Genomic DNA, 21,396 nt, shown 5'->3' with positions numbered 1-21,396 from the left:
AGGAGGTGCAATTAAAAATATCTTGGGAAGATAAACATGTCAGGGACGCGTAGGGTAGATGAGTTAAAGCAAACCAGCAGCAGCCTTGTAAGCGCAGCAAGTGGACTGAAAAGCCAGTGTTGTATTCTAAAGCCACAACAAAGGGAGAATTGGCAGAAATTAGTATTGACTAGATGGGAGAAATTTGCCAATGCTCTATTCTTTCTACTCATGGCCCAGGGACCTAAAATTTCCTTAAACTCAAGATATTTACCATACATAAAGTTAATCAATACTATATTCTTTTCAGTAAAAATGTTAACACACTTTTATCATTATATCTGAACACAGGTGGGAAGGATAATACTGAAGTCCCTTCACTTCCGTTACTTAGGATCACAGTTGTGGTGCAGCTGGTTAAGGCACTGCCTGCAATGCTGGCATCCCGTGTAAGTACCGGTTCGAATCCTGGCTGCTGTACTTCCGATCCTCCCTGCTAATGTGTGTGAGAAAGCAGCAGAGGATGGCCCAAGTGCTTGAGCCCCTCACTGCACAGAAATGGGAGACCTGGATGAAGTTCCTGGCTCCAGGCTTTGGCCTGTGGCCATTAAAGGGAGTGAACCAGTGGATGGAAGATCTCTTTCTCTCTCCCTCTGTCTAACTCTCTCTCTAAGTCTGCTTTCCAAATAAACAAATAAATCTTAAAAAATTTACTCCTTAGGAAATCTCTCTGTTTCAACAAACATTTTCTAGGATATTTCTAGGCATACCTTGGAAAAGATAACATGATGCAAAATCTCTAACCTCTCCATGCCTCAAATTGCTCCTTTGAAAAAAAAAAATAGGAATAATAGTGTGTGTTACCTCACAGGGCTGCTTTGAGCAGTAAATGAATTAATCCACACAACATGTTAATGTCTCAGGAAATCTCTCCCTCTTCTTTCTTATTTGAATGCCTCTAAAATAGCCTTTTTTGAAATTCCAGAAATGTTGTTTTCCACCAAAACGGCCATTTGCTTCCCCAAAGATAGTTTGCTGACAATGATTTTGAAATTATTAAGTATAAACACCCAAAATGTCCTTTGGTATTCCAACCAGCCTGTGACCTCGGGTCACTTAAAAAATACGGTCCACATGCTTACGGACCACTGCTCATGTCTTCCTCTATTTAATACCTTGTTCCCTTGTCTTTGATACCTTTGGGTTTTCATTCCACTTCTCGGACCAGAACCTTTCTCACTCTTTTACGTACTCATTTGCTTCTATTCAGCTACCTGTATGTTGGGTATTCATGGTCAATTCTAGCCACTCTTCCCTCCTCCCTGTGTTTTCCTCCACTAAACAATTTCACTAATGTCTCTATGTACAGTTCCATGATTTCCAAACTTGTATTAGGCCCACATCTCTCCTCTAAGTTGCAAATACTAATATCTCCCTGGATGGATGATATTTTTACTGGAATGTCTCAGAATTACTTCAAATCCACATGTGCAAAACCAAAACCAAACTCAGGGCCTCAATGCCAAGTTGTTCCTTGTCTAGTATTCACTGTTTTTAAGAATAGCCAGAAACCCATGAGTCTATATTTCCCCTATGTCTATTTTCAAGTTCATGATTTTAAAAAATGTTCATTTTCATCTACTTGAAAGGCAGAATGAGAGAGAGCAAGAGAGAGAGAGAAATTTTCCATCCAAGTCTCCCATGTGGGTGGGATCCAAGAATTGAGCCCTCTTTTGCTGCTTTCCTAGGTACATCAGAGGTATCAAGACTGGAAATGGAGCAGCTGGGACTTGAACTGGCACCCATATGGGATGCTGGCATGGCAGGCAGTGGTTTAGCCCACTGTGTCACACACTGGCCCCTATTGGACTTTCATTTATTCTGTCTCTGATGTTCTTTATATAGCTTTGAGTTTCTGACCTATACCACTGCCTTCTCTCAGCAAAACTCCTCTTAACATTTTTTAGACAAACTGCTGGTAATGATTTGCCTCATCAGTTTTTGTTTGAGAAAGTCACCATTTATCCTTTACTTTTAAAGAATAACTTCACCGGATACAGAATCTTAGGTTGGTGATTTTTTTCCTCTCTCTTTTTTTTTTTTAAACATTTCACTCCATTAGCTCCTTACATGTATGGTTTTGGATGAAAAGTCAGATGTCGCTCTTAACTTTTTTCCTTTGGCTTCTTTCAGGATTTTTCTCCTCATCCTTGGTTTTCTGTAGTTTTAATATGATGCACTCAGGGGTAGCTGTTCATGTGTGGCCATCTCTGGGCTTCCTAGCTTCCTGGATCTGTGGATTGATGTCTGTCATTACTTTTGGAGAATTCTCAGCTGTTACTACTTCAAACCTTTCTTTTGTCCCTCTTGCTCTTTCTTTTCCATCTGCTATTACATTTATATTACACCTTTTGAAATTGTCTCCCTTTCAAGTTGGCATTCTATTGACCTCCCTGCAGGTTTACTGATCTCTCCCCAACTATTATCTAGTCACGAATGGGCTCGTAAAAGGCATTCTTGGTTGTTGGTACATTGTTTTTGATGCCCAGCACTTCTGTTTGATTCTTTTTTTACAGTTTTCATGTCTCTGCTTACAGCAGCCGTATGTTCATGCAGGTTCTTACTGTCTTCATTAAAGGATCTAGCATCTTATTTATGGTGATTTTCAATTTTCTTTCAGGTCATTCAAACACCCCTATTATCTGTTGTCTGGGTTCTGTTGCTTGCAGTGTCTCTTCACAGTTTATGCAGGCTTATATAGCACCATTGTTGAAAGCCAGAAGTGATGAGTTAGATAACAGGAACAATGGTAAACAGGCTGGTAGTGTGAAGTTTGGTGTTCACTTGACTAGGAAGAGTTGGGCTGTGTTTAATGTTTGTCATGGCTGTGAGTGCAGGATGCTTCACATTCCTCCAAGTCCTTATTTTTATCTCTCCTGTTGACCCTGGGCTTCCTCCTCAGGGACAATCTATGTCTTCCAGCTCTTTCAGCTGCAATCTACTGGTACTACTGGAGCCCTATTGGTGTGGCGATACAATGGGGGAAGTGCTTCACATTCTTAGGATTAAATTTTTGTGTCTTAGTGATTCTGGGATGTGAATTTTATAACTTTTTTTTTTAACTTTTGTTTCCCCAGCTTGGTGAAACAGAAAGTGTAGAGGAGGTGAGAATGGGAGAAATGCCCTTTTTCTAGGTCAGATGGTACATATCAAGGACTTTCCCCGGGAGACTAGGACTTTGTTATGGAGACTCCTCTGGGTATATGTCACAATGGCCACTCTTCCTCTACCACTGCCAGAGCACCAAGATGATCTTTCATCTTGAAAGAACCTAGTGAGTCCCATTCACAATAGCCACAAAAACAATCAAATACCTTGGAATAAACTTAACCAAGGATGTTAAAGATCTCTACAATAAGAATTACAAAATCTTAAAGAAAGAAATACAAGAGGATACCAAAAAAAATGGAAAAATCTTCCATGCTCATGGATTGGAAGAATCAATATCATCGAAGTGTCCATTCTCCCAAAAGCAATTTATAGATTCGATGTGATACCAGTCAAAATACCAAAGACATTCTTCTCAGATCTAGAAAAAATGATGCTGAAATTCATAGGAGACACAGGAGACCTCGAATGGCTAAAGCAATCTTGTACAACAAAAACAAAGCTGGAGGCATCACAATTCCAGATTTCAGGACATACTACAGGGCAGTTGCAATCAAAACAGCACGGTACCTGTTCAGAAATAGATGGATAGACCAATGGAACAGAATACAAACACCAGAAATCAACCCAAACAACTATAGCCAACTTATATTTGATCAAGGATCTAAAACCAATTCCTGGAGCAAGGACATCTATTCAATAAATGGTGCTGGGAAAACTGGATTTCCACGTGCAGAAGCATGAAGCAAGATCCCTACCTTAAATCTTACACAAAAAATCCACTCAACATGGATTAAAGATCTAAATCTATGACCTGACACCATCAAATTATTAGAGAACATTGGAAAACCCTGCAAGATATTGGCACCAGCAAAGACTTCTTGGAAAAGACCCCGGAAGCACAGGAAGTCAAAGCCAAAATTAACAATTGGGATTGCATCAAATTGAGAATTTTCTGTACTGCAAAAGAAACAGTCAGGAAAGTGAAGAGGCAACTGACAGAATGGGAAAAAATATTTGCAAACTATGCAACAGATAAAGGATTAATAACCAGAATCTACAAAAAGTCAAGAAACTCCACAACAACAAAACAAACAACGCACTTAAGAGATGGGCCAAGGACCTCAATAGACACTTTTTTTTTTTTTTGACAGGCAGAGTGGACAGTGAGAGAGAGAGACAGAGAGAAAGGTCTTCCTTTGTCCGTTGGTTCACTCCCCAATGGCTGCTGCACTGCGCTGATCCGAAGCCAGAAGCCAGGTGCTTCTCCTGGACTCCCCTGCAGGTGCAGGGCTCAAGGACCTGAGCCATCCTCCACTGCACTCTCAGGCCACACCAGAGAGCTGGACAGGAAGAGGAGCGACTGGGACAGAATCCGGTGCCCTGACAGGGACTAGAACCCGGGGTGCCAGCACCACAGGTGGAGGATTAGCCTACTGAGCTGTGGCGCTGGCCAATAGACACTTTTCAAAAGAGGAAATCCAAATGGCCAACAGGCACATGAAAAAATGTTCAGGATCTCTAGCCATTAGGGAAATGCAAATCAAAACCACAATGAGGTTTCACCTCACCCCGGTTAGAATGGCTCACATTCAGAAATCTACCAACAACAGATGCTGGCGAGGATGTGGGGAGAAAGGGACACTAACCCACTGTTGGTGGGAATGCAAACTGGTAAAGCCACTATGGAAGTCAGTCTGGAGATTCCTCAGAAACCTGAATATAATCCTACCATTCAACCCAGCCATCCCACTCCTTGGAAGTTACCCAAAGGAAATTAAATTGACAAACAACAAAAAAAAATGGTCTGCACCTCAATGTTTATTGCAGCTCAATTCACAATAGCTAAGACCTGGAATCAACCTAAATGCCCATCAACAGTGGACTGGATACAGAAATAATGGGATATGTACTCTATAGAATACTATACAGCAGTAAAAAAAAATGAAATCCGGTCATTTGCAAAAAATGGAGGAATCTGGAAAACATCATGCTGCGTGAAATAAGCCAGTCCCAAAGGGACAAATATCATATGTTCTCCCTGATCGGTGACAACTGACTGAGCACCAAAAAGGAAACCTGTTGAAGTGAAATGGACACTATGAGAAACGGTGACTTGATCAGCCCTTGCCCTGACTGTTGATGAAAAGCTTAATACTTTATCCCTATTAGTATTTTTTTGTTCTACTTAATACTATTGGTTGAATTCTGTAACTAATACACTATTATTTTTAGGTGTTTAAATTTAACTGAAAAGTGATCTCTGATAAATATGAGTGGGAATAAGAGAGGGAGGAGATGTACAATTTGGGACATGCTCAGGCTGACTTGCCCCAAATGGTAGAGTTAGAAACATGCCAGGGGATTCCAATTCAATCCCATCAAGGTGGCATGTACCAATGCCATCTCACTAGTCCAAGTGATCAATTTCTGTTCACAATTGATCATAATGATAGGACTAAGAGTCAAAGGGATCACACAAACAAGACTAGCGTCTGCAAATACTAACCAATAGAATGAAAAATGGAGAGAACAATCCAACATGGGAGGTGGGATACACAGCAGACTCATAGAATGGCAGATGTCCTAAACAGCACTCTGGCCTCAGAATCAGCCCTTAAGGCATTTGGATCTGGCTGAAAAGCCCATGAGAGTATTTCAGGCATGGGAAGCCAAGACACTCTGTCAAAAAAAAAAAAAAAAAATGACCTAAATGAAAGATCTCTGCGAGTGAGATCCCAGTGGAAAGAACGGGTCATCAAAGAAGGAGCTACCTTTCTCTGAAGGGAGGAGAGAACTTCCACTTTGACTATGACCTTGTCTAAATATGATCAGAGTCGGCGAACTCAAAAGGCTTCCATAGCCTTGACAACTCATGACAAGAGCCTAGGGAGATTACTGACGCCATAAACAAGAGTGTCAATTTGTTAAGTCAACAACAGGAGTCACTGTGCACTTACTCCTCATGTAGGATCTCTGTCCTTAATGTGCTGTACATTGTGATTTAATGCTATAACTAGTAAACAGTATTTTACACTTTATGTTCTGTATGGGTGCAAACTGATGAAATCTTTACTTAGTATCTGCTAAATTGATCTTCTGTATATAAAGATAATTGAAAATGAATTTTGATGTGGATGGAAGGGGAGAGGGAGCGGGAGAGGGGAGGATTGCGGGTGGGAGGAAAGTTTTTTTTTGGGGGGGGAGCCATTGTAATCCATAAGATGTACTTTGCAAATTTATATTCATTAAATAAAAGTTGAAAAAAAGAAAGAAAGAACCTAGTGGGGTTGTTGGAGAGAAAACAGATTGTGAGGCCCACTTGATCATGACCACAGGAGGTTCCCAGATCACTCTAGTCAACACAGCCTCCCGCAATTCCACCTTACCAGTTGCAAATTACCAGAGGGCACGGGCTGTTAATTCTCTGTGTTAATTCTGGTCTTTGCAAGAAACCTGAACAAAGCTGAAACTTACAAACTTTTCCTGGACCCGGCCAAGAACTGAGATCACAAAACAAACCACCACCTCCCACCTGGAGAAACAGGCACACGCAGAGTTACAGTGAGGACTTAGCTGGACTGGAAGATGCTGCAGCTATAGACTGGTAGGGACACTTGTCAGTTACCTTGCGCTGATCTGAGGCACAGCTGTTTCCCTAGGAACTGCTTTGGCTCTCACAGAAGAGCTCTGGATTGGGGGCCTTCTCTCCCTCCTCCCCCCCCCTTCCTTTCTCTCGCCCTCTCTCTTCTCTCCCTCATACTCCAGTGAAGTATCCCCAGTATCTTCTCAGGGAAGAATGCATGTGAGTAAAGCTTTTTCATGGTTTGCTTTTAAAAAGTGACTTTATTCTACCTTCATGTTTGAGTTGTATTTTGTCTGGACATAGAATTCTAGGTTGGAAATAATTTCCCTAAGAATTTTGGTGGCTAAACTCCATTTTCTTCTGTTTCCAGTGTTGATTCTAATAAGCCTAATGCCATTAGGATTTCCAAAACTTCAATCTATTTTTATGTTTAATTTCTCATGGTTTTCATTTGTAAAAGCAGATTTATTCTATTTGAAAGGCAGAGGGACAGAGAGAGAGAGAGAGAGAGAGATCTTCTATCCGCTGGTTCCCTCCCTGAATGGCAGCAATGGCCAGGGTTGAGTCAGGCTGAACCTAGGACTCCTGTGGGTCTCACACGCGGGTAGAAGGCATCCACGTGGGCGCTCTTCCACTGCGTTCTCAGACACATCAGCAGGGACGCATCAGAAGCTGAGCGCATCATCAGAAGCAGGCAGCAGGGATTCGAACTGGAACTCATATGGGATGCTAGTGTTGCAGGGGGTAGCTTAAGCAGCAATGTCACAATGCTCTCCCCACCTTTGTTTTCTAAAATTTCAGTTATATTCCTTGATGTGGCTCTCTCTCTCTCTCTCTCTCTTTTTTTTTTTTTTTTTTTTGTACAGGCAGAGTGGACAGTGAGAGAGAGAGACAGAGAGAAAGGTCTTCCTTTCCGTTGGTTCACCCCCCAAATGGCCACTACGGCTGGCGCACTGCGCCGATTCGAACCCAGGTCTCCCATGCGGGTGCAGGGTTCAAGCACTTGGGCCATCCTCCACTGCCTTCCCGGGCCACAACAGAGAGCTGGCCTGGAAGAGGGGCAACCGGGACAGAATCCGGAGTGCCGGCACCGCAGGCAGAGGATTAGCCAAGTGAGTTGTGGTGCCAGCCGGCTCTTTCTTAATTTGTTATATTGCGTCCTTACTGGCCTCTTAATTTTAATAATTTTTAAAAATGTCTTTGAATACTCTCATGTTTTTTCCTGAAGCTCCAACATTTATTTTTCTATATGAGTCTATCATTTGTCATCTTTTTAAATTGAATTATATCATTTTGTCCTTTCTCAGATATTCAACATTGTGTTTCATCAGTTCTATGAATTGGCGACTTTCTTGCTATTGTGACCATATTTGTAAAGATTTTATGTTTGGTCGTCTGAATATTCCTCTTGTTCTTGGCTTTGAGGACTGACCTTTATCCTGGAGACATTAGCAGTTATAGTTTTAAATGAAGATTTTTTTGTGCTTTCTGTATTCCCCTGAGCCACCCCCTGGGGTCGATTTGCATGGGTTTCTTTACTGGTTTTGTCTCCACCTACATGCTGGAGTCTCTCTTCAAATACCTAGGAGTCCTTACCTACTGATATTAAAGATGAGACCTTCCACCGAGGCTGCGCAGTCCAGCAGGGATCTGACGGATGGGGAACCTCCGGCCCTGTCAGGCTGCTGGGCTTTGCGAAGGTCAGCATTTGCTGAGCGCTCACCTGTTTGAAATCAGCTTGGGGGATGACATCTGGAGGCTTCACTGCTCCGCTTCAAGACTTTCAGGCAAATCTCTGTCTCCGTTCATTGCCTCCACCCCCGCAGCGTCCAGGTGTTCCTGGTGCCTTCTCAAGACCTCTGAGTACCTATTAGTGTCACTGCTGTAGGTGTCTCCCCAGCACACGTGCAATCACTTGGAGTTCGGGTGCATGCCCCATCGTGAGCATTGTTTAACTGCTTTCTGCCTGTCTGCTTTTCCCTCCCTTCCCTGCCTCTTGTTCTTGGGAGTTTATTCTCTCCGGACTCCTTGCTGTGTTTTCGGTAGCGTCCCAGTAGTGTGAAGATGAACAAATGCAGTTATTCAGGGAAACTCTGATGCATTACCTTTATCAGCCTGAGACTTTATTGGCCTTGGTGTTCCGAGTGGCTGTGCAGAGGGATGACTTTGTGCTTTGTCTCCCCATCACAAGCCGTTCTATAAGATGGGAGACAGGATGGAGTTTGTGAGATTTTTATCTCAAAACATTGACAATTCTACTCCATCTTTCAAAAATTGCATTTTCATTTCAATTGAAAACAGGGTGGGGGAGAGACACTTACTAGTTCCCCTCTTGAATGCCCATCAACAGGTAGGGCTAGGCCAAGGTCAAGCCAGGAACCTGTCACTCTTTCTGGGTCTCCCACATGGGTTGCAGGGATCCAAGTACTTGGGCCATCCCCTGCTGTCTCCCAGAGAGCCCACAGCAGGAATCTGGGATTGGAAGCAGAGGAGCTGGGATTTGAACCAGCCCATCTGATATCAGTGATGGGCATGTGCAGCTGCATCAAATGCCAGCCCCTCTATTAACTCTTTCAACAAGAGACCTCTGTGTGACAATTAACGTCTGTCTTCACACACCTCAGCACTCAACCAGCTTGTAAATTGTGCTCCATCTAGCCTGATCTGTCTCCACCTTGGTATCCCTCTGCTTCTCAGCCTGAGTGCTCCTTTCTCTCTCTTCTCTATTGATTGAATTCTATAGCGGTTCCCTCTCTCCTCCTGGCTTCCACTATAACTCTGATGTCACTAAGTTCACAGCAGGGTTACCAATGGAGTAAAGTAGCTTTGCACATCACACTGACTCACTAGATCACTTGCCAATACAAGTAAAGCTTTTCACTGACAGCAGAGTCTTCAGTGGTTATAAGACGTTTAATGAGCGGGTGACTGGCTATGGCAGACACGTTAGTGGCAGTACACTACTTACGGGGGAAGCCTTTGTAGCATCATTGTTTATTGGAACTACGTGTGTTAGCATATTTTTCTGTGTGCTTTCATATCACGCACATTAAGATTGGGACACCTGTGACAGCAGTGTCAGGCATTGCTTCTGGTTGTTATTCAGTTGTATGCTTCATAGCAATAAAGTAAATACTACTTTTGGCTTAGACCAAGACACGTAGCTAGTAAGCAGCAGAGAGAGAATTTGACCCAGGCTAGTCTGACACTAACATCAGGGCTCATTCTGCTGGGTCCCTACCTTCTAATTTTTGTAATAAACATTTCTAGAGTTTTCAGAGTTCTTTTTGTCCTTGAGAAAACCTTGTTTGTGTGTTCTTATGTGGATGTATAAAAGAGTATTTAAGCCACCTACTGAAAGTCACCTAAGCAAGTGGGCTCATTATTAAGGAAAACATTTCATTTAAAACATCAAAACGTGGGGTTTGACAGTGTTCCTTAAACACTGCTGCCTTAGCAGTGGCCTGAGTGAACTGGAGGCCCTCCATGTACAGTCATGCGACAATGATTTGTTGAATATGTATGTGGTCAAGCCTGAGTTGCTACCAAGAGAAATTGGAAAAAAGTGTAAAATATCTTTGCTGCTCTCTTCCCAGCCACATGGGCATGTCCTGTGGAATCCTAATTTGGATCAAAAGCACAGGCTTTTCACTTGAACTATGAAACTGAATATTCTCCCTGCCCATTTGGCGAGCTATAGTTGCATAGGAAGCATGCTAGTAACACAACACATCCAAGTGTCTAATTATCTGTCAGAACCTGCACATACTGCAGGCACAGAGGGCAGGAAGTCAAAGGGAATAGGGTCAGAAACCACAAGTAGTTATTGAGTTCCTGCCCAGGGGAAGCCTGTATTTTAGGGTGGTCTGGGAGCACATTAGGTGAGAAATTCCTAGCCACTCAGCTTGGCCGTGAATACCTTGGGATTTATATGGAGGGAGAGAACAAATCGTGGTTCAGGCACGTGGCCCATAACACAGAGATAGAAGGGATCCCCGAGGGACTTCGAAGGGTGACGGGAAGTAGCCTGATTGGGCGGCGTTCATGGTGAGGAGTGTCAGGGAATAAGACTGGAAATTCCAGGCTGGGGCAAGAGCGGCCAGGGGAGGAAGAGAAAAACAGCACCTTGCATCACCACCGTGCCGGCCCGAGGCACGACTTCATGCCTTTTTGTGACATTGAGCGGGAGACATTTGCAAAGCTCCTTCAGAACTGCACTATGACTTGTCTTTGTTTATGTTGTCTTCACGCCATGAGGACTTGAGGACTTGGAGAGACAAGAGCGATTGGATGGTTGTGTCTGATTTCTATGCAGGCATAGAAACAGCGGGTGATCTATCCACAGGTCAGGCAAGTGTAGGAAAGGTCGCCCCTCCCCCTCCAGGCGAGAAGCCGGTTGGTTCGTTACTTTGCAGAACTTCAGGTGCTCCTCATTTTAAAGATTCTGCTTGTGCTTGGGGATATCTCATTTACCGAAGCAGGCAGAGAGAGAGCCGGGGCGCTCTCCCAAGAGGCAGCCCTGGGGGAAGGAGCGGCACTCCCGAGGGCGCGTGGGATCCTACCTCGGGTCTGGTAAATAACTTTGCATCAGCCTCTTCAGTGCCACCTCTCAGAGGAGACAGGCTGCGGAAAGATGGCTAGGCCAGGCAGCAGTCCGTGGCGGCTGTCCAGGGCGGGAGTGCGGCCACGGCCCCGCGGTGTGTTTTCCTGACGGCTGGACTGACCGGGTTAGGAGGCTATAGTTTCTCCTTTGTCCTTGCACACGCGTTTCTGCTGGGGCGAGATGCTGAAGCGAACAGAAGAGGCCACCGCTAGGAGGTACCCGAGCTCTGCGCGCGTCTCGGGGACCAGCAGGCACGGCTCCCCCGGCCCCCTGGGCTAGGCGGGTCCGGGCGGGGTGGCGCTCCTCTGCAAGGTAGAGGTTGCGAAAAGCTCGTTCGCCGAGCCGGGAAGCCCTCCAGGCACGCACGGCCCTGTCATCCGAGAGGCGCAGGAGGCGGCCAAGCCGCCTCCCCGCAGGCAGGGTCACGCCCCGAGGTCCGCGCGCGCGGGCACCAGCTGCCCCGCACATCTGGCTGCAGCAGCGCCTCTCCCCGCAGGGCGAAGGCGAGGCGCAGGACCCCAGTGTGCACGCAGCTCCCCGTGTGTGCGCGCGCGCGCCCGCGCCCGGGAGCGCCGGGGCGTGAGTGTCTGGGTCTGGCCGTGCCCGCGCGCGCGCGCACACACACACACTCAGGCGCCTGCCGGAGCCGCGGCTCCGGGACCCGCTGCTGGCAGGGGTCCGGGGGACCGGGACCCAACCCGTTTCCGCCCGCCTCTGCGCGCCTCGCCGCCGCGGGTTCCTAACCAACCAGTTAACAGCCAGGCGAGGAGGACGGCGGCGGGGTGACAGCCCGGGGTCGGGCCACGAGCTGGTTTCTGGCACACTCAGGAATTGGCTGGTGCCTTCGCAGGGGGCTTTGTTTATTGGGTTTTGTTTTATTTGGGTTTTGTTTATTGTCTGCCTCGTTCTCCCGAGAACAAGGGCAGCCGAGAGGGGCGCGCGCTGCAGGCGGGCGTCGCGGATCCGCACGGGTCGAAGGAGGCAATTTTGCGCGTGGGGGAGGGAGGGGAGACCTTGATTTCCACCAATCCCCGGGCGTGTGTCTGCCAAGTCCGGGGCGCAGCGGAAGGCTGCGGCGCGCCGCTGAATTCACTGATGAGAGCCAGTTCTTTTCTTCTCCGGGCGGGCTGGGGAGCCAGGGGCCTGGGGGGCGAGGCGCGGGAGCCCGGGGCAGGGGAGCGGTCCCGGGCCGCCGTGGAAATTTCCGAGGACTTGGTGAGGCGCGCAGAGCGCGTCTGGGGGGCGCGTGTGGCGGCGGCGCCGCGGCGCGCGGGAGGCGGGGAGAGGCGGCGAAGGGCGAAGGAGCGGCGCTGAGGGGAGGGGACGCCGCGGGCCACAGCCGCTCCCCGGCCCCTCGCCGAGGGCGACCGTGATGCTGCAGAGCCGGCGGGAGCGCCTGGCCGCAGCCGCCGCCGCGCTCCGCGCTCGCGGGGACCCCGGCGCTCGCCTTGTGGAGGGCAGACGACCATGGCTATAGCTCGTGACTCGCCTCCCCGCCAGTTCCCCTAGACGGAGATCCTTGGGGAAAAAAAAAAAGTTGCATTTAAAAGAAAAATCCTTGCGCTGACCTCTGGGGTTGTGGGGGCCGAAGCAGCGGGCGCGCGGGTGCAGGCAGGAAAGGTGCGTGTGCGTGTGCATGGGGGCCGGTGGCGGGGGGACCCTCCGCGGCCACTCTGCCTGGCGTTGCGCTGAGGCTCCGGCCCCCGCCCCCGGGACGCCGGGACTGCGATGAGCCCCTGCGGGCGGGCCCGGCGACCCACGTCCAGAGGGGCCATGGCCATTCTGGCGTGGAAGTTGCCGCGGACCCGGCTGCCGGTGGGAGCCAGTGCCCTCTGCGTCGTGGTCCTCTGCTGGCTCTACGTCTTCCCAGTCTACCGACTGCCCAACGAGAAGGAGATCGTGCAGGGGGTGCGGCAACAGGGCACGGCGTGGAGGAGGAACCAGACGGCGGCCGGAGCCTTCAGGTACTTGCGCGCTCGCGGCTCCTCCTCGCTGGCGTCCTTTCGTCCCCGGGCTGGAGGACGCGGTCCCTGGCGTGGACCGCCTCGCAGAGGCTTCCCTTTGCATGCAAGCTTTCTTGTCCTATCCCTTCTTCCCCTTGGTGGCACGCCTGCCTGGAGACTTTAGCGGGGCATCCTCCGCACCTCTTTCCCCTAGAGATGTGCACACATCTGCTGCGCGCACAGCGAGACTACCGATTTCTTCCCAAGCCCAAGTTGTGTTGCTGGTACCTGGTGGGCGGGAAGACGCGGGGTAACTTGCCCCCTCGCACTGGGTGAGAACGCGTTTCTTGGGCTCTGGGGAGCTGGGTGAGCAGGTGGGCACGTAATTCATCACGGAGGGACTGGTCACACACTGGGCACAAGGGCATGGCACCCAGCGGGGATCCCTCAGCTTTGTGCCAAACCCAGAGCGTTGGCTGACGTTTCATGAAGAGGTGGAATTGGGTGATTTTTTTTTTTAAAGAAATTTCAACAACTTTCTGATAACAGATAGGACTTGGCTTACTCTTCAAAGCTGATTGTGTAGCAGGATGAGATCCTTGCCCAAGGTCATTGCCTTTCCAGGGTGGGTGATGGAATTGGCGTCCCTGAAAGCTCCCCGCACCTTTTCTTGCCTTGGCCTGTAGATACTTCTGGAAGATGTGGGATGTACTTTAGGCAGGGACTTGACGTCAGCACACACACACATGTACACGCACACACGCACACATGCAAACCAGGCTGGAAGTCATAACTTGGGGGATCACTCAAAGGCTGCAGTTTGCCTTCTTTGGGGATGTTAGCGTGAGGACATGGAAATAAGTTCCCAGCAGCGGGGGTTGTGGCAGGGCTTCCCCTTTCCCGGGCCATGGCCCCTGCCCGCCGCCTGTGTGGCGGGGACACCTGGATGACAGGCCCCGAGGACGCTGCTGTAGGCTCTTCCCTGGCCCCAGTCAGCTGAGTGGAGGGCTCGCTGCTCCACTCCAGGCAAGCTCTGTCCCACCGGAGTGTGGCAGGTGAACAGCAGCTTCCGCCTTTCTTCCTGCAGTGATTGACAAATGCCCAGAAGCATCTGGGTGTGTGAGCAGACTTTGACAGGTGTATCTCCTTCTGCAGCCTGCTCCTGGGAGAGCCCAAAAGACAGCCCAGCCCGTCTGCCAGTGTTGGCAGAGGAGTGCCGCCGAATTTCCCTCTCTCTCTCACTCGGGAACTCTGCCATAATGGCGTTTCAAACAACCCTGCACCCCTTCAGGTGTTTAAGTTAGTTTTCTCTCGCCTGCACAGTATGGACAGCTGGACTCAAAAGCTGGCAGAAGACATAGCACCCAGCAGTTCTTTTCTCCAGAGACAGCACTTGCATTGGAAGTCATATATGGAAATGAGTTAAGAACTTCCCACTGGCCTGCAATGAAAGAGCCCTTTTTTTTTTAAGTCATGTAGGAGGAGGGATAATGAGGCTCTGTTAGAGAATTGATTGCTTTTGAGAGGACACAATCAAGTGGAAAATGCTTCATATGCTGAGAAGCACAGGCTGTTGGTTTCTGAGACACATTTGTGCCTTGCTGTCTGTTGCCTGGAGAAATCTTCAGCATGTCTGCTTGTCAATTGCGTCTGGTTCTGTGTGTGCAGAAACTGCTTAGGAGCATCCCTGAGCTTTGCAAACTGCCTAAACGTGACCTCACCCCCACCCCGCGTCATGCTCTGTAACACTGTGAAAGAGGCATTGGTGCTCATGGAAGAGAGTTTGAACTTCAGAGTAGAATCCCGGATTTGAACGTTGCCTGTGCCGTGACTAGATAAACAGAATGTCTTTAGCAGCTTCCTCCGTCTCTTTGAATCTTAGCTTCCTTATTTATCAAATGGGGGTAATCACGGCTACCTTGCAGGGTTGCTGCAAGTTTCAAAGAAAACAAAAAACTGATGCCAAGGATCAGATACATTGCACACTCAGAAAATAGTTGTCTTATGATTCTTGCAATTTATAGTTTCCTGTATATTTTACAACTGGAATGGGTCTCCCATGTGGATGGCAGGGGCCCAGCCACCCAGGCCATTTTCTGCTGCTTTCCCAAGGACATTGGCAGGGACCTGGATTGGAAGCGGAGCAGCTGATAATCTAACTAGGGCTCATATGGGATTCTGCTGTCACGGCTTAACCCACTGTACTGCAGTGCTGGCCCAAACTTTTAAAACTTCTTAAAAATAGATTTGTTTATTTGAAATGCCAAATGATGGGAAGGGAGGGAGAGACACACACACACACACACATGCACACACATACATACACACATACAAAGAGAGAATCTTCCAATCTTCCAATCTTCCATCTGCTGTTTCATTCCCCAAATGACCACAGTAGCTCAGACTGAAGCCAGGAGCCAGGACTCTCTCTGGGTCTTCCACGTCAGTGGTAGGAACGAGTACGCGGGCCATCAGGTGCTCCCTCCTGGGGTGTGCATCAGCAGGGTGCTGGATGGCAGCCAGATACTCTGGTATGGGATGTGGGCCTCCCACATGGCTGCTAGACCTGCTTGTGGCGGTGGTCATTGTAGCCCACGAGAATTTGCATGTGCCCCATGGGTAGAGAAGTGGCATTTGTCCATACCCCCTCCTCCCACCATTCTAGCTAATAAAAAGGGCTAAGGAGACTCAAAGGTAGGAAAAGTTCCATATTTGTTATCTTGAGGAAATTTTTAGAATTTGCACATTGAATGAAATTCATTGTTTTTCAACATCTGCATTTTATGTGGGAGATGTGTAAGTGAGGGTACATTAAATCCATGCATTTTTTTCATAATACATACATTCCGTGAACTTTTTGAAGACCCCCTTGTATTTGTTAACTGTTAAGACAATTGAGTCAGAGTTTTATTGTGTTAAGGAGATAAAAATTTTACAAACCAATAGCTGTATTTCTCTGGTCTGACATGTCTTTTGCACAAAGATATACACACAAACTCACAATGTGCACTTGACGTCAAACATGACACACCATGATGTCATATGTGTATACATTTGTATGTATATACACAGCTGAAAACATACAAATATTTGCAATCAATATTTATTTAAAAAGAAGTTTCTTTATTTGAAAGGCAGAGTGACAGAGAGAAGGAGAGATACAGAGATAGCAAGATCTTCCAGCTATTGGACTACTCATTCCCCAGATAGTTGCAACAGCCAGATGTGGGGAGCAACTGGGAGCAACTCGGACTAGACTAAATTACTGGAATTAAGACTTATTCTATGCATCTGCTCTCCCACAATATGGCGCTGAGAAGGGAGAAACAGCTTCTACACAGCTGCCTCCAGTTCAACCAATAAACTGTAGGACCTGCTCCTGATTGGAGGAGAGCAGCGTACTCGGCGTGTGGGTAGCAGAGTTGGGATTGGTGGAAGAGGACTATAAAGGAGGAGAGAGACAACATGCACCAGGAACATCTAAGGGGAACATCTATCTGAAGGAACACCTGTGCAGCCCCCGAGAGAGCCGGCCGGAGGTGTGCCGTTCCCCCACGGAAGTGGGGAAAGTGGCAGGGGAACTGCCCTTCCACGGAGGTGGAAGGGACGGTAGCCAACCCGGGAAGAACCAGCAGCAAACCCGGGGAGGGCCGAGCAGACGAAAGAACAGCGCAGGGTCCTGTGTCGTTCCTCCACGAAGACGGGGAGCGACATAATGGTGCCGTGACTCGGATGTGAAGCCTAGGCAGGGTCCTGTGTCGTTCCTCCATGAAGAGGGGGAGCGACAGCCAGATGTGGCCAGGCTGAAACCAGGAGCCAGGAGCTCTGTCCTGGTCACTCACACGGGTGACAGGTTCCCAGGTACCTTGCTGTCTATCACTGCCTTCCTGTATGGATTAACAGGAAATGGGATCAGAAGCAAAGCAGCCAGGATTTGAACTGGCACTGTAACACGGGGTGCTGGTGTTATAGGTGGTAGCTTAATCCACTGTGCCACAAAATATGCTCCGTGTTTTAATCTAATCCAATCTAATTTAATCAGTTTTGATTTTTTGTGAAGGATTTATTCATTTGAAAGTTACACAGAGGAGAGGCAGAGAGAGAGAGGGGGGGAGAGGTCTTCCATCCGATGATTCACTCCCCAACTGACCGAGGCAACTGGAGCTGTGCCCATCTGAAGCCCGGAGCCAGGAACTTCTCCAGGTCTCCCACGCCGGGGGCACAGGGGCCCAAGGACCCGGACCATTCTCCACCGCTATCCTAGGCCATAGCAGACAGCTGGAGAGGAAGTGGAGCAGCCGGGCCTCAAACCAGCGCCCACGTGGAATGACAATGCCTCAGGCCAGGGCGTTAACCCGCTGTGCCACAGTGGCGGTTCCCCGTGTTTTAATTTAATGAGTGAATATTCCGTACCACATGCTTGGACGTGTTAGGCCCGAGGCGGTAGCAGTGTAGAGAAGAGACATGGTTGCCTTGGGTAAGAGAGCTTACCTCTTACTGGAGGATGGCTGACCAAAGCAAGTCCATAATGAGGATGATTGGCAGTCCGGTTACATGGTGTGAAGACAGAAGAGTGTTTCACCATGTTACAAGCATCAGAGTTTGAGTTTATTTTCCCCTCTGTGCTTCCATTTAGTTTTGTGATTTTCTTCTCTAGCTCAGAACTTAGGTGTTAACTTCTCAGATGGGAACCTTGGTAAACTGCATAGGAAATGACAGCAGTGTGGGTTTTTAACTAGACACTAAGTTTTCCTAGCATTCATAGGCCAATAGAAAGATAAATAAGTCAGTTGGCCATGTCATAGCAACATTCCTAACTGTTGCTTCTGGGTGCTCCAGCAGTGTAGGCAATGCCAAACCCAAGCAGCATTTGTCTCTCATCAGATCCTTCAATTTCATTGACTCCTCAGATAGGAACCTCAGCTCAGAATCGATGTGCAAGCCTTTATTCTTGGTGCTTGACGTAGGAACACAACAATGATACACACCTGCCATGATAAGTGCATTAGATGTGTTGGCCCATTTAATCATTCGAAGAGCCTTGCATAAATGGAGTTAAGCACATTTATAAAGATGAACGTGCCCAGGTCCCTGCCATCCAGGGACTTAGTATAATTCCACAGGAGTGACAGAAGTCCCTGTAAGTAACTGGAAGTAGGACACTGTGGCAGAGTGGAAAGCATGTGGATTCGGAATCTGTCAGACAAGGTTAGAGTTCCAGCTGTACGCTTTGCTATTTATCTGATCATTGCTAAGTTCAAGTCTCAGAGCTTGGGCTCCCCGTGTGTCAACTGGGGTCTGTAATACTTTCCAGTAAGTTTCTAGTGGAAATTATCTGATAGCATACAGAAAGTGCCTAGAGCGTTGCCTGCCACATAGCTCTGTTGTTGCGTCTTTTGTTGTCTTCATGGCAATAGAAATAAAGCAAGGCGCTGGAATGTTTGCAGAACACAACTATTAAAAGAGCAGTCATAAGGTTTGGAGAGGAGCTGGTGTCTGTCCTGTGTCTTGAAGGATAGTAAGAGGGCGTAGTGGCAATGGGTGAGGGTGGGAGCATGATCTTGGCAGAGCAGTTACTCCAGAGGAGGCCGTGATGAAAAGGTAGGCTGGGTCAAGTGGAATCCAGGTTGCAGTCTCTGAGTGTAGTTAGGGCATGGCTCATGAAAGACAGGTTGATACCAAGCGTCCCAGGGTACTGGCTGAGTGTCAGTATCAGAAGAGATGGCTCAGTGTTACTGTGGGTTTGTGGGTAGAGAAAGGGGCTCATACAGCAGAGTGGTGGTTGTGAAAATTCTGTCGACTCACTGGTTGGTAACATTACTCGAAGCAGTCAAGTGTCTCTTTCCTTTTCTGAGTTATGAACAAATCATGACTCTAAGAAGTTTTGCTTTCGTGTGGCTTCTTTTCTTGGCCTGTTTTTGAAACAATGAATGTTAAGAGCTTCAGTCCTTTCCACACAGCTGCCCTGGTGACAGCAGAAGGGCCTGGCAGTACAGTGGATTACGTGTATGAGCTGTAAGTTTAGTGGTTTAAAATTGGGGATTTGTGGAATTCACTTAAAAAGGTGAATCGGGAAAAAGATGGTTTAATATATTTCAGTGCTAAAGAAAAGAATCTGTAATTGTTGGAAATTTGCAAGTGCGGAAGAACCTGATCGGCAGTAATCAGAATAGCAAAAAATCAGTCATTAACATTTATTGAACACAGGAGACGTACCAGGCCAGTGCTTACCACTGAGACTTGTTATCCTTTGTCTCTACAGCACTCTTTCGGGGGGGTGGGGTGGGGGAGGCTTTTCCATGTTGTTTTGCCTATGAGGATAGAAAGAGAGAGAGAGAGCCATGAAAAAAATGATGGAGCTAGTCCCACCTAGAGCTATTTAAGTTTGAACCTCTTGCCTGTTCCCTATAACCTTGGATAAATGAGGCAGTGTTCGGACTGGGTCCTGATTTCTTCTCCAACGTCATTTTCCACGAGTTGTATTCTTGATGCTGTAGTAATACTGCTGTCGTGTAGTTCCTGAAGCAGGCCAGCCTGTGTTGGTTTTGCCTGAGTCATGCCTGCTGCCCGAGGTGCCCGTGCTTCAAGGCTACTGCGTCCTTGCCATGGCCGTGCCGGTGCATCACCAGGGTTCAGAGCAAAGATTCTGAGGTTCGAGTCAGCCGTGTGTGTGTGTGTGTGTGTGTGTGTGTTTGACATGCCAGCCTTCATTGTCAATTTACTTACTGTAAGATGTGCTTAGTACAGGATTACTGTGAGAATGAGATTGGCTGATGCATTGAAGATGCTTAGAACTGTTTATGGTGCATAATTACTGCCCAATCTAAGTTTTCCCTCCTTGGGGCAGCTTTTGTGATTCCTTCTCCTTTTCCCAGACTGTGTTAAAATCATCTCCTCTCTGCTTTTTTCCCCTTCTACCTTACACATATTACCGCATTTCTATAATATATCCAAGATAGGTACTGCTGTCTGTCTACCACTATTGCCATAGAAGATGCTGGGACTATAGCCATAAAATGAACAGGATTCTTGCTTTCTTGGAGTTTATACACTGAAGAGAGGAGACAAACAGATAAATATGTTAGTGCCAGGTGCATCACTCTTACTGTATTAAAACTCCCAAGTTATTCTTCTACTTCTCGTGCTAAATTTTAAGTTCCTTGTGTATAAGGACTGTGTCTCAGTCACCTTGGTATTCCCAGAGCCTACTGTGGTCTCTGTCACGCTGTTTCATTTAATTATTGTGTGAATTATTGTGTGCAACCAGATAACCAGTTATCCAACAGATACTCATTGAGGACCTACTGGGTGCTGAAGCCCTCTGCTTGGCAGTGTGGGGGATGAGAGGCGGAAAGAACACCCTGTGTTCTCAAATTGCTCCCTTAGGGCGGCTTCCCAGTCTCAGCACCCCTGGTGTTTGGGGCTGGAGATGCCCTTATCCTGGTGGGGTGGGGGAGTGCGGGGCTGTCCTGTGTGGCCACATCCCTGGCTTCCGTCCATTAAGTGAGACCACCCAGTATGTAACCCAGACTTAGTGCGGTATTGCTGGGGAGGGGGTGCAAGATTGCCCCTCTATGGGAACCACTGCCTTCGAGAAGTAAAATCAACCCAGTTTTTGGGATTAAACAACTCTGGAACTAGATGCTATGAACTAGATTTGGAAACTTGACAAACTGTAGAAGCTGTGACTGTTGGGAGGAAGGAGGTGTCTGTGAGGGTCTCAAACCCGGCAGAGGAGGGAGTGAACTGTACTTGAAAGATGAGCGGGTCTTGGTTAGGGAGGGGTCCTGGGGGATGGCGTGGGGGCTGTGTGCCTTTTGGGATATTGACTGTGAGCAGCCATTGCCGCCAAGAGCTGTGTGAGCTCTGCTGCAGGTTCTTGTCAGTCTCCCTCCTCATCCCTGGAGGGGGTCACCTCTGCCCTTCTGGTCTCCAGCCTTCTCACAGCGGCCAGGTGCCAGTGGAGCCGCCCCAGTCCCAGCCCACTCCTACAGCCCGTCTGCCTGCAGGGCCACTTCCCTGTCCTCCTTCCTGGGGGTGACTGGCCTGCCCGGTGTGCGATCCTGGGTCCCAGGAATGGCCAAGGGACAGTGTGGAGTCCTGGGGTCCACATGTGT

At 48.0% G+C, this 21,396-nt stretch overlaps 1 protein-coding gene across 8 annotated transcripts in view; it reads left to right on the top strand.

Annotated features, from left to right (window-relative positions):
• Positions 1 to 7,681: 7,681 nt before the first annotated feature.
• ST8SIA1 (ST8 alpha-N-acetyl-neuraminide alpha-2,8-sialyltransferase 1) overlaps positions 7,682 to 21,396 on the top strand; it is a 172,696-nt gene continuing 158,981 nt past the window's right edge. For 2 of the 8 annotated variants that reach the window (XM_089303931.1, XM_089303927.1), the window contains exon 1: positions 11,313 to 11,551. Coding sequence is in view for 6 of the 8 variants with exons in the window: in XM_089303927.1 (XP_089160053.1) it covers positions 11,517 to 11,551 (35 nt within the window). In the remaining 2 variants the exon portion in view is untranslated. The other 6 variants (XM_089303932.1, XM_089303926.1, XM_089303928.1 and 3 more) reach the window with 6 other exon arrangements.

This window comes from Oryctolagus cuniculus, chromosome 9 (assembly GCF_051225735.1).
Source record: "Oryctolagus cuniculus isolate XC-2025 breed Fujian yellow rabbit chromosome 9, ASM5122573v1, whole genome shotgun sequence".
Classification (NCBI taxonomy): domain Eukaryota; kingdom Metazoa; phylum Chordata; class Mammalia; order Lagomorpha; family Leporidae; genus Oryctolagus; species Oryctolagus cuniculus.
The sequence above is the reverse complement of the archived record's forward strand: the minus strand, read 5'-3'. Positions and strand labels throughout refer to the sequence as shown.